The sequence below is a fragment of the Cervus canadensis genome, chromosome 16 (assembly GCF_019320065.1).
Source record: "Cervus canadensis isolate Bull #8, Minnesota chromosome 16, ASM1932006v1, whole genome shotgun sequence".
Classification (NCBI taxonomy): domain Eukaryota; kingdom Metazoa; phylum Chordata; class Mammalia; order Artiodactyla; family Cervidae; genus Cervus; species Cervus canadensis.
The window spans coordinates 8,127,416-8,139,812 of record NC_057401.1 but is presented as its reverse complement, the minus strand read 5'-3'; the positions used below and the strand labels follow the sequence as shown (position 1 = coordinate 8,139,812).

The 12,397-nt window shown below is 35.9% G+C and overlaps 1 protein-coding gene across 1 annotated transcript in view; it reads left to right on the top strand.

The window, feature by feature from the left end:
- Positions 1-12,397, top strand: part of FCHO2 (FCH and mu domain containing endocytic adaptor 2) — a 129,250-nt gene that overhangs the window by 35,938 nt on the left and 80,915 nt on the right. The window contains exons 4-6 of the mRNA XM_043488544.1: positions 2,981-3,122; positions 3,213-3,365; positions 8,731-8,835. Coding sequence (XP_043344479.1) covers positions 2,981-3,122; positions 3,213-3,365; positions 8,731-8,835 — 400 coding nt within the window. The remainder of the gene's footprint in view (positions 1-2,980; positions 3,123-3,212; positions 3,366-8,730; positions 8,836-12,397) is intronic.

The following is a 12,397-nucleotide window of genomic DNA, read 5'->3' as shown; positions in this document are numbered from 1 at the left end:
GGAGGCCTGGCATGCTGTGGTTCATGGAGTCGCAAAGAGTCAGACATGAATGAGCGGCTGAAATGAACTGATACCAGTTATCAGATTCACATATGGTTCTTATGATCTAAAAAGCTGGTTAAGAATGACTGTTCTATGAAAGTATTCTCTAGTGTGGTTGAACGAGTTTAAACAGAAGTCTTCCTAGTTTGTAGCCCACATCAAGGGGAGTAGGGCTGTTAGTTCATCCTCAGGGTGGTGACCCTGTCAATTATGTAAGTGTTAACAGCCACAGCCAAGAGGATCTTCTGCAGTTTTGTTTTCACCTGGAGGAGAGTGGAGACTGGTAGTTGATGGCTATGTTTGTTTTTTCCTCCCAGTTGTCCTGCAATTATTGGTTCTTCCCATGCCACTTCATTCTTCCTTCTTTTTCCATCTCTCTCCTCATTTTTTTCTCAGCCTCCTCTTTTTAACTCCTCCATGTAGACATTGCCTCTTCTAAAGATAATTTCTTCTTTATTGACTGCAGTAGAGGGGCCAGAAAATAACTGGAATAATAGAAACTAGCTTTAACCAATTGGCCTTTTTTTTACATATATATAACAAATTGTTTTCTTTCGTACACTCACTCTTTTAGGTTTCCTGAATGATTGATATTTTAGAAATAATATTTTAAAACAATTTTTATTGGAGTATAGTTGATTTACAGTGTTGTGTTAGTTTCAGTTGTACAGCAGAGTGAATCAGTTATCCATATATATATACACACACACACTCAGTCTTTTTAAAATTTCCTTTCCCATGGAGGCCATTACAGAGTGTTGAGTAGCGCTCCTGTGCTGTGCGTGTAGCGCGGGTGCTTACCAGTCACCTGTTTCATATAGAGTAGGATGTGTGTGTCCATCCCAGTCGCCCAGTCCATCCTCCCCCGCCCCTTGGGAACCAGAAGTTTGTCTGTTTTCTACATCTGTGACTCTGCTTGTGTTTCTTGTTTGTTTTTTAAGATTCTTTTCCCATGTAGGCCATTAACAGAGTGTTGAGTAGAGTTCCCTGTGATATACAGCAGGTTACTGTTACATTTTATATATGGTGGTGTGTATGTGTCAGTCCCTGCCTCACAGTTTATCCCTCCTCCCCCTTTTCCTGGTCGCTGTGAGTTTGTTTTCCATATCTGCGACTCTACTACTGTTTTGAAATAAGTTCATTTGTGCCATTCTTTTTTTTTATATTCCATATATGAGTAATATTGTATGATACTTGTCTTAGTTCACTTTGCATGAGGCCATAGTTTTAATCTAGGAAATTCTGCCTTATTTTTAGTTACCAGGTGGGAGGTAGAAAAAAGCATATGTTTCCTAATAAAGTTATTGACAACATTTCTGTCTTTGAAATGTATGCCTTTCATGAATAATAGATGATATTTCATTTTTTCTGTTAGTGTTGTTACTTAAGATTATAAAGATTTTAAATATTACTGAAATTGAATTTTATCTTTCTGAATTTAGTTGCATTTAAACATATTTTGGATTCATTAGTTTCATTTCTTAGTGCTTATTGTATGTTATTGTGTATTACCTGGCCAGGAAAAAGTTGTGTGTATCAACCTTTATGAAATGGAACGGTTGTAATTCCTTAAAGAAATCTTACGCTGAACCTCCTTTCAGTGTAAATAATCCTCGGTTAAAGTAAAGGGGTACTCTCATCTGTTCTGTGAAATCTAGACCATCAGGTATCAGGTTTACTTGAAGTGATATACATGTGTTTTGGTGCTGTTGTGAGTGGATACTTTTCAGGTGTCCTTTTTTCTCTTGAAATTTTCCATCTAATTACTTGCCAGTTTCAGTGCTGATTAGATTCTAAAGTGGGAAGTAAGATCTAATCAGAACAGTCCTATTTAAGTATTTATCCTCCTTGAACATTATTGTTACTGCTTAAAATGATTGTGTTAGTTAGCTTTCTTGCTGGCTAAGAAACATGGCAACTGGTAAAGAGTACATATTAGGATGAGTAATTTCTTTCTCTAGCTTCTTGCCTTAGTGATTCATTGCTACTCTTTGTTTTCTCAGAGAGCAAGGCACGTGCTGTTGAAAATATCTGACAAAGTACCTGAGGAAAGCATAGGATAAAATTATTCTTCTGTCATTCTCTACTGACTAAATTAGTTTAAACTGACCTTTGGCATACTAAGTATTATCCAAGATATTACAGTGTAGTAATTCTTGGAAGTACTTGAACCTGCTAAAAATATTAAATTCTCAATGTTGAGAAAAAATGATAGAAAAATGTCATACGTCCTGTACCAAGTGTAGTAGAAAGGGGACTGTCTAGTGTTTGTTGAAGTACATGGGTAAAATCTGAAACAAAGTTTCAGAGAACAGTTTTAAAATAATTCTTAAATAAACTTTAATGATGAAGACATTTAAAAAATCTTGTGCAGATTTAACTTTTGCACGTTTCAATTCAGAAGAGTTTTTATTTTTTGATTTTATTTGTTTATTTGGCCACACTGCATGGCTTATGGGATCTTAGTTCCTTGACCAGGGGTTCAACCTGTGCCCTCCACATTGGAAGTGTGGAGTCCTAACCATTGGATTGCCAGGGAATTTCCAGGGGCTTTTATTTTCAGTGAAGTTTTTTAAATGGAGCACTAAAGGATCTAAAATTGAGATTTGATAATAGATTAGTTTTAAACAGACAGTGATTAGAAAGGCTTCTGAGAAAAATCTAAATAACCAAATCAACTCAGAAAATGACATGTTACAATTAAGAGAGGGTCATGGCCAGACCTGTGATATGAATTAAGTCATTTCTGTGTATCTGAGGTATAAAAATATTTTAAATAATTAACGGAGGCCTAAAAAATCAAGATCAGGCCTTCAATCATTTCATCTGTGATTTAATTTAATCTCATCTTCTGCCCGTTAGTTTCAGTGGTTCTGTTTTGGAGCTTTAAACTTTTTTTTCCTTTTAGTAAACTATTCCCATGTTTTCTTCACTTTAGAACATTTGCACCAGTATGGGATGTATTCAAAACATCTACAGAGAAATTAGCAAATTGTCACTTGGATCTTGTTAGAAAATTACAAGAATTAATAAAGGAAGTTCAAAAGTACGGAGAAGAACAAGTAAAATCGCATAAAAAGGTATCAGTTTTGTTAATCATTGAATTGGTTAGTCAGATATTGAATACTTTGTAGTTCTGTCATTTTGATGAATCGTTTCATACCTAACAGACTAAAGAAGAAGTTGCAGGAACTCTGGAAGCTGTTCAAGCCATTCAGAGCATAACTCAGGCCCTCCAGAAATCCAAGGAAAATTACAACGCCAAGTGTGTAGAACAGGAACGTTTGAAAAAGGAAGGAGCTACACAGAGAGAAATAGAAAAGGTAATTGTAATAAAAATAATGCCTCTGTGTTTCCAAAGCGTTTTCAAATACAAGACTGCATTTAATCTTTAAACACTCAAGAGTGATCTCATGTTAAAGATGAAAGTCACTGTGCCTGAGTGTTAATGATTTTCCTAAGTGAAACAGAAGTAGGTTTGCAAAATATATTGTGTATGGTAAGTCGTTTAGCAAATACATGAAAAGGGATGATTACTTTATATCAGTGACACATTTGTAGGATATTTGTATAAGATAATTGATGAGATAGTCCTTGGTATAAGATTTAGTAATAAGGTAAAAAAAAATTTTAAAGCAAGACTTTGGTATATTTAGCAAGGCAATAGATACTTGAGGGTAAGCTATAAATATATGTTGTGGGTGATTTATTGCTGATTTTGAGCCCATGTATCTAGCATTGTGGTAAACCACAGTGCTTTCCCTCACTCTCATCTTGATTGAAAGTAGATTTTTTTTTCCCCTTTCAAAACAGTTTAACCATCCAGTTGTTTGATGTGGTATATTATCATTTAGGAATCAGTCATAGGGAGTGATAATTTTGAAAACTTTGTAGAGTACTTGAAATATCCAGTAAAAAAAAAAAAGTAACTATCTTGCAATTACAATAATTATAAAATTGTATATACATGGGCAAAAACTGGAAATCTGGAAGAATCAAAACAGACAATGGAATTTGGGGTATTATGTTTCCTTTAGTGTAGTGCAATAAATAAAAATTGGAAGGGGATAAAAAAATGAGGCACAGCAAATTCATGATTTCAAACACTCTTCATTTCAGACACAGCAGTTAAGAATAAAATAGAAAAAGAGAAAGCAAAAATTTCAAACACTCTTCATTTCAGACACAGCAGTTAAGAATAAAATAGAAAAAGTAAAGCAAAAAACATGGTCCCAGAAGAAGAATGTTATTCTTAATGAACTAGAAATGGAATAGAAACTCAAAGGCATGTGTCAAGATTGATTATGCAGGCTTATTGGACCGAAAGTCCTAAGTTAGGCAGTGGAATTTAGCTCTTGTATGGTATAGGGGACTAAATATTCCCCACTTGAGGTGAAGCCACAAGGAACCCCACTCGGTAAAGCTACAAATAGCAAAAAATAAAAAAAAAAAGACTTGTGCTACTGAAGGGCTAAAGCATTATTGGAAGTTGGGGCTTAATGGACACAGTTCTGAGTGGCAATCAGACCAAGGGTTTGGCCTGATAATGAGTATTTTGATCATATCCTCAATATTCTTCCAGGGAAGTAATTAAAAGCTGCCTTTGTAAGACTGATAGTAAATTGGAACCTTGGAGGGCTGGCAGGAGATAACCTGAAACTGCTAGATGGGGATGGGTGAGCATAAATGATTAAATACAATACAATTCTAGGAGGTGATGTTTACCTTGTATTCCGTAGAGTTGTCCAGTATCACTGATCACTACAACACAGTTCTAGGAGGTGATGTTTACCTTGTATTCTATAGAGTTGTCCAGTATCACTGATAGAGGGACAGGGAGAAGAGAGAGGAAAAAAAAAGAAACCTCACACTTGAAATGAGCAAACAACCACACTTTTAGAGTACATCTTAAGAAATCTCATATAGCTTTCCCCTGCTGTACAACAGTGGATTCTTTCTGTGAAAACTTATATGAACCAAAATGGCATAAGCAGAGAAGCAATTGCCTTAGGACACATCTTGCTAATGAACATATGAAGGAAATTGAGTTAAAGCACAGCTGCTTACAGAAACAGTTCAGAGCTGTGGAGACCAATGCTGAGATGCTAAGTGTAGATCCTGGAAAGGAGCTTGGACCACTCTCACTGGTCTCAGGGTGTGTGCTCCCTTCATAATGGCTCCTGCAAAGCAAACACTGAGTACTATTTTTCTTTTCACCTTTTTTTTTTTTTTTGTAAAAGTGAAAATCCTCTCTGGATTTTTTTCCAGTTTGTGAAGACAGGTACAAATGTAATTCATTAGTAAAAGCAAAGTGGCATAAGACAAACTTTGGAAAAGGAGGGGATATCTTTGTTCAGACAGGTGGCAATAAATTTAACAACTAGGAGAAGAATTCAGTTCAGATAAAATTTAGATTTATTAAACAGATGATCACAAACATTCATATATGTTGAGGATGTTCAGAGATGCATAAACTTATATTAAAGAAGTTAAGAGAGACATAATGAAACAAGAACTAGATGGGAAAACAGCTAACTAGAAAACTTGGCAATGAAATATATAGTTACTGAAATTTTAAAAAAGTATTAGAGAAGATAAACTTTAGAGTTGATACAATGAAAGACTGAATTTGGGAACTTATCCATGACATATGCAGAGAGTAAATCCACATCGTCTGCTGTGGATTTTAGAAAAATTGGAGAGGATGATAAACAGGTAATATTTAAAGAGTTAACAGATCAGAATTTTTTCAGAATTAAAGAAATTAAAGAATTAGATCGTAAATACATCCTCGGTATTAAGCAGGTTAAATAAAGATAATTCAGACTGAGACACCAGAAAAAAAAGACAACATTAAAAGTTGCCAGGTATATCTTTTTCCTCACATCTCTGAAATTGGAATGCATCTTCAGATGGTGATGTTATTACAGTCACCGTGGGAAGGTGGCATTTGTCTTGTAGGCTCACTGCCTCTGGGAGCTTGGTTGTTACGTACCTGCTAGCATGACTGGACAGTTGCAACACTTGTTTCAATTAACAGGCCACTTTAAGACCATTGAGGAAGGAATAGTTCTGATTGTTGTTTGAAAACCTTTTGTTGAGACCTGGTGAAATCAGGAAAATGTGAACACCACTGTTTGGAAGAAAATCTGAAGATGGTAGTGCAGCACTTTTAAGATATTCTTTGTCAGTAATATTCTTGGTGACTTTGAAGATTATAATATGTGGGGGGAAAAACAGATCTTAGCAGTCCCTGATTTGGAAGTAATTGAGAAGAGTCAGAATCTGAATGTGAAAAAAGATTTAGGAGTATCTCAAACAGTTCATTTTGCTTTCTTTTTTATTTTTATCACACAAGAATAAAAATCTACCTCCAAGTAAGTCTAAAAGAACTTTTATAGTAAGTCTAAAATAAAAATTTTAAGTGATAAGAAAGCATTGTTTCATGGTTTAATTGACAGTGTTTTTCTGTTTGAGTGGTATACAAAATAATGGTGTGTTTTACAATTAATGGTATATTAGAATTAGTAGTAGTCAAGTATGAACATTAAGCATAACTACTGAAAAAAGAATGATTTAAATCTTCTGAATCAACAAAAAGAAGAGAAAGCAGTGCTTTTTTCTAATTGTTCTGCTCAAGAGGCGATATCGTTGCTTGTCACAGTAGAAGTGTTAGTGGGTCTCTGATTTATATGTAGTTAAATCCAAGCCTAAGTAAATATTTTGGCCTGTAATAAGCTCTTTATTACCATGAATGTAGATTTTTTTAAAAACATAGATCTTTGAACTATTTTATGTGTGTGTGAACTTGAAAAGAAATACTATTATGACATCGTATGCGTCTCGTGTTCATTTACAAACCTTTTAATAAAGCGCCATTTAGAAGTTACTCGTATTTGTGGACTATGACAATGTACTTATTTTTTATGTATACTTTTGATTCATAAGATTTTACTGGGAAAATTATATAGACCCTGAAACAGAATTATGTCCAGTAGTATATCAGTAAATTTATTTATAATGCTAAGGAAATGATCAAATACAGGATTTCTTTCATTATCACTAGATAATCTATTGGAACCAGTCTTTTAATTATGAGAAGAAACATAGCTATTACTTTTAAAGCATAATGTCTTCTGTCCCAATTTCCCATTGACTTATGTGTTGTAATTTATTTGGCTTCACCGAGTCCTAGTTGTGGCATGTGGAATCCTCATTGCATCACGCGGGGACTTCACTGCAGCGTGCGGGCTCCGCCATTGTGGTGCACGGGCTCTAGAGCATTGGACTTGGGTGTTCCCTGGCATGTGGGATCTTCGTTGCCAGGCCATGAATGGAAACCGCATTCAGTTTTGATACAAGATATAGTTTTGATACACTGCAAGATAAAGTGGCATTGTATATTCTTTGTTTATAAAGGCCAGCAAGGATAGAGCATATGCGTTTAATATAATATATGCAGTAAAATTTTCAAGACAGTGCAGAGTTACTTTTTTAGGATCAAGAACTGTGCATCTCTTGCCATTCCCAACCTCCAGGTAAACCCAACTTTGTGTTTCTAATACTTATTAGATTAGTTTCTAATACTTATTTTTAGACTCCTGAACATAGCTGGAAATAGTTACCTATGGTTCTGATTATCTGTGCACAAATTCCAGGTTTTGCAGCTTAGCACTCAGTGGCTGTTTGTAATACTTACTCCTGTAATTATTACCAGTTGCATCCTCCATAACCATGGTTTGAAACTTTATTCTGAAGTTTCCAACTCAGCCTTCTCTTCTTCACTCATAGCAGACCACCTTTTATCACACCAAGAAAGTGGAGATCTTTTATCTTGAAATGCTATAGCTTCTCTCTTTTATTTTTTGATATTTAAACTCTTACTTACTCCAACACCCCTTGCCTTCAAACTTCCTGTATCCAAATTGAGCAGTCTTTTGAGAATAATCAAATTTCTTCCTAGCCACATGTCTGCCCCAATCTACTGGTTACTTTCTACCAATTTCTAGCCTTTTTTGTATAGGTTATACTTCTTTTATGAACTCTCTGAGGAAAAGATTCCTATATAATTTGTCTTCATATTCCTTAGTGTCTAATATTTAATATGTTATTAAGTTTTTGTTGAAAAAGTAACTTTGATAAAATTAAAACTATTATAATACAGTAGCAATTACAAAATAGAAATCTTGAAAAATAGGCAATGATTAAAACAAACTATTGACTTTTCAAAGTGTAAAAAAAATTGAGCAACATCAAGGAAAATTGATTTTTTTTTCAACTTTCGTGCTAGCTTTATAGTCACTGATCAGACCTTAAATGGAGTATCTGTTTGTTCTGGGAGGAAGGAAGAAGACTCAGCATATTCTGCTGGTATTGTCACACTCTTGATTGTTGAATTTTTAGTAACATTGTACTGTTATAATGTGGTTGTGTGATCTTCCTCTGGGTTATAAATGAAAGTATTTTAACTTTGAAAAGCACATTCCATTGGACAAGAGAATTAGGATTTAATTTCTACATCATTGTGTGACCATAACAAAAAATACTAATAAGACTTGAAAAAAGGTATTAAAGTTAGTTTATATCATCTTGAGCTCAACATAGGCCTCATCTCTTAAAATGCACTTTTTTTTTTTAAGGAAAGTAAAGCTATTTTGTGTAATTCTAAATGTTTTTGTTTTGTTACAGGCAGCTGTTAAATCTAAGAAAGCTACAGATACTTACAAACTCTATGTGGAAAAATATGCATTAGCAAAAGCAGATTTTGAACAGAAAATGACAGAAACAGCTCAGGTTGGTATTTTTAAGGCTTTAAATATAAAATAGGATATTTGTATTTATTGTTTATAAATTCCAGTAAGTTATATTAAATATATTTCTGATATAAATAATTTTTTCTGTCATAAAATTTTTTTATATTAGAAACTGTTAAAATGCACAGTCTCAATGTTTTAATAATGCTGTTTTAAAAATACACTTCTTGTTTTGGAGATTGAAAATCATGGTCAGTCAGTAGTTATAATATCATAAGGGATTATTCAGATCAACTAGAAGAGAATGTTTAAAGAGTATTGGAGAAAATGAGGACATTGGTAGATGATGAAAATTATGTATGGGTTTTAAAATTGACTTGTACTTAAGAAGAAAACTGGAAATCACTCAGTGCTGAGGATGTAGTAGTTAAATAAAGCAATCAAGAATTCCTGCTCTCATAGAACTTCCATTTTAGTAAGGGAAAATAGACAATTTAAAAAAGTCTGCCTCCCATTAACTTGGGATAAATTGTATTCAATTTGATATTCTTAAGGCCTTAATTAAAGGCCTAGATTTAAGATGGGTGCCTTTTATGAATCATATCTAAAACTTCTACCCTCTGTCCTCGTGTTTTGTTTTTCTCCTTAGCACCTGTCATCATCTAACACCGTGAATTTTATTTACTATTTCAGACAGGGTAGGATGGGTATGCTGCGGTGACAGAGAATCCCCACAGATCTCAGTGGATTACAATAGCAGGTGCATGCTTCTTGTCCATCATGGGTCAGCTCTTGGCTCTGGCACTGAGGCTGGTAGAGAAACCTCTCCTTAGAGCATTCTTAGTCACCATGTCTGAGAGGACTAGAAATGTGGTGACGCACACTAGCTCTTCTACCCATGTTATTTTATTGTCTGTCTTCCACCATTAAGTAAGTTCTATGAGAGCAGAGATGGATTTGTTTGCTACTATCTTCCTCTGCATTTAAAACAGTTCCTAGCTCACGGTAGGCACTCTTTAAGTGTGAAGAAGGACTTATGAGTCTGACTTTTTGGATTCTAGGGTGTCATCTTGCTTGGAGTGCTGAATGAGCCACGTCCCAGAAACAGAGGGTTTGCATGCTTGTGTGTAGGCATAATGCATTCATCTTACCATGTTGTAGGAACTGTGCTGGATGCTAGATATATACAGTATATATGTAAATAAAACAAATTCTCTGTGCTTTACGTGGAGTATACAGTATAGAGGACTGTATACATTAAATATATGCTTAATTACAAAGTTACAGATTATTATAAAAGTTACAAAGGAAAAGAACAGGCTTCCATGAGATCATGAGATAGAATGATAGAGATGACCTAATTTGGACTAGAGGCCTCCCGGTGACTCAGCTGGTAAAGAAAACACCTGAAATGCAGGAGACCCTGGTTTGAGTCCTGCGTTGGGAAGATCCGCTGGAGAAGGGATAGGCTTCCCGTTCCAGTATTCTTGGGCTTCCTGTGTGGCTCAGTTGGTAAAGAATCCTCCTGCAAGGTGGGAGACCTAGGTTCAATCCCTGGGTTGGGAAGATCCCCTGGAGAAGGGAACAGCTTACCCATTCCAGTATTCTGGCCTGGAGAATTTCATGGACTGTATAGCCCATGAGGTCGCGAAGAGTCAGACATGGCTGAGTGGCTTTCACTAAATTTGGATTAGGGAGTTAGGAAAGGCCTTTTTGGAGAACTAACATTTAAAATTGAGCCTTGAAGAATCAGTACAAGACTTAGTCTAGGGCATGTGTATTCCAGGCATTGGGGACCATGGCTATGAAGACCGAGATGTATAAAAGAGCTTCACATTCTAGAAAGTAAAAATGCATACTAAAACAGGAGAGATGGTGGTTACAAATGAAGTTAAAGAAATAGTCAAGGGCCAGGCTCTAGTGAGGGCTTAGGTTTTCTTCTAAGAGCAGTTGAAAGACACTGAAGAGCTGTATGCAGGGATACGATGTGATATGATCTGCATTTCTAAAGCTAATTTTGACACTTTCATTAAGAATGAATTATAGTGAGGCCAAAGGAAAATCATGAGTCCAGTTTGGAAGGTAGTATCGTAGTCCAGTGGGAAGGATGAGAGTCAGTGTGGTGGCCTTGGAGAAGGAGAGAAAATATATTTGGAGGTGGCAGGGTTAGGGTGGATGGAAGAATTCTGAAGGGGTTCAAGGTCTCTTCCAGGTTTGACGGAGATGAATAGCAAAGTCTAGATGAAGAGCTGTTCGTTTGAGGGGTTGGAAGGGGGTCTCCTGCATTGTAGGCAGATTCTTCACCCACTGAACCATTGGGGATTAATCCCTATATACTTAAATGAAGAAAGCAAATGGCAGTTTTGGAGGCTCTAAGTAATCTGGACTGAACATAATGCCCCCAGCCCCTTATTGACAGTTCTGAATTCTCTGAACCATCCCCCCCTTTTTTTTCTAGAATTCATTTGGCAGCGGAACTTGATTTGATCTGATGTGAGGCTATATCTAGTCTCTTTATCCTACTTAGGCTGAATATAAATGTTTTCCTTTAGTGTCTGATAAACAGATGCCACTGCAGATCCTACTGGTAGTATAATGACATATATGATAACATGTTACCTTTATTTCAAAAAAATCCAAAATATTTAAATTCCCAAACACTTGGTCCCAAAGATTTTGAGTAAAGAATAGGGCTTTTATAATATAGGGGCTTGGCAGTATACAAAACTATAATGACATCATCTTTGGATAGAGAGTGGGGAATTAAGGCCAAACTCTGAGAGGTTCATCATTGTCAGTTTGGAAGAGGAAGAGATGCTAAAACCCAAGTAGGAGAAGCCAGAGAAGGAAGAAAACTGGGAAGTGTAATGTCCTGGCAGCTCAGAAGTGATAATGTTTCAGGAAGGATTTAGTTGTGTTAAATGAGGCTCCAACTCCAGTGAGATAGAAAGTTTCAATTTCTGTAGCAACTGTGGTCATTGTGGACTCCAGCAAGTTCTCTTTTATCTTTTAAATCATTAGGAATTCTCGTTTATAAGGCAGTTATTGATTTATTAATTTTCTATCAGAATGATTAGTTTCTGTCAGTGAAAATCTTGCCTTCAGTTATTTAATTTGAAAAAAGAGAAGTTAGAATTTGTTCAAGTCAGTGTTTTCATTTGTATGTATTACCTTATATAGAATTTTCAGCACTTATTTTTCCCTTCCCTCTTTCTGCTTCCTCATTACATTTTTTTTTCAGATTGGCATTTTAATTGTTTATCTTGCCAATCCCAAGATGGAATAATTAATTTGCTTGAGCAGATGTTTAGCCATGCTGCTTTTAAATAAAGGTGATGGTATGCTGCTAAGTCGCTTCAGTCGTGTCTGACTCTGTGCGACCCCATAGTCGGCAGCCCACCAGGCTCCGCCGTCCCTGGGATTCTCCAGGCAAGAACACTGGAGTGGGTTGCCATTTCCTTCTCCAATGCATGAGAGTGAAAAGTGAAAGTGAAGTTGCTCAGTCGTGCGACCCAATGGACTGCAGCCCACCAGGCTCCTCGGTCCATGGGATTTTCCAGGCAAGAGTACTGGAGTGGGTGCCATGACCTTCTCCAAAGGTG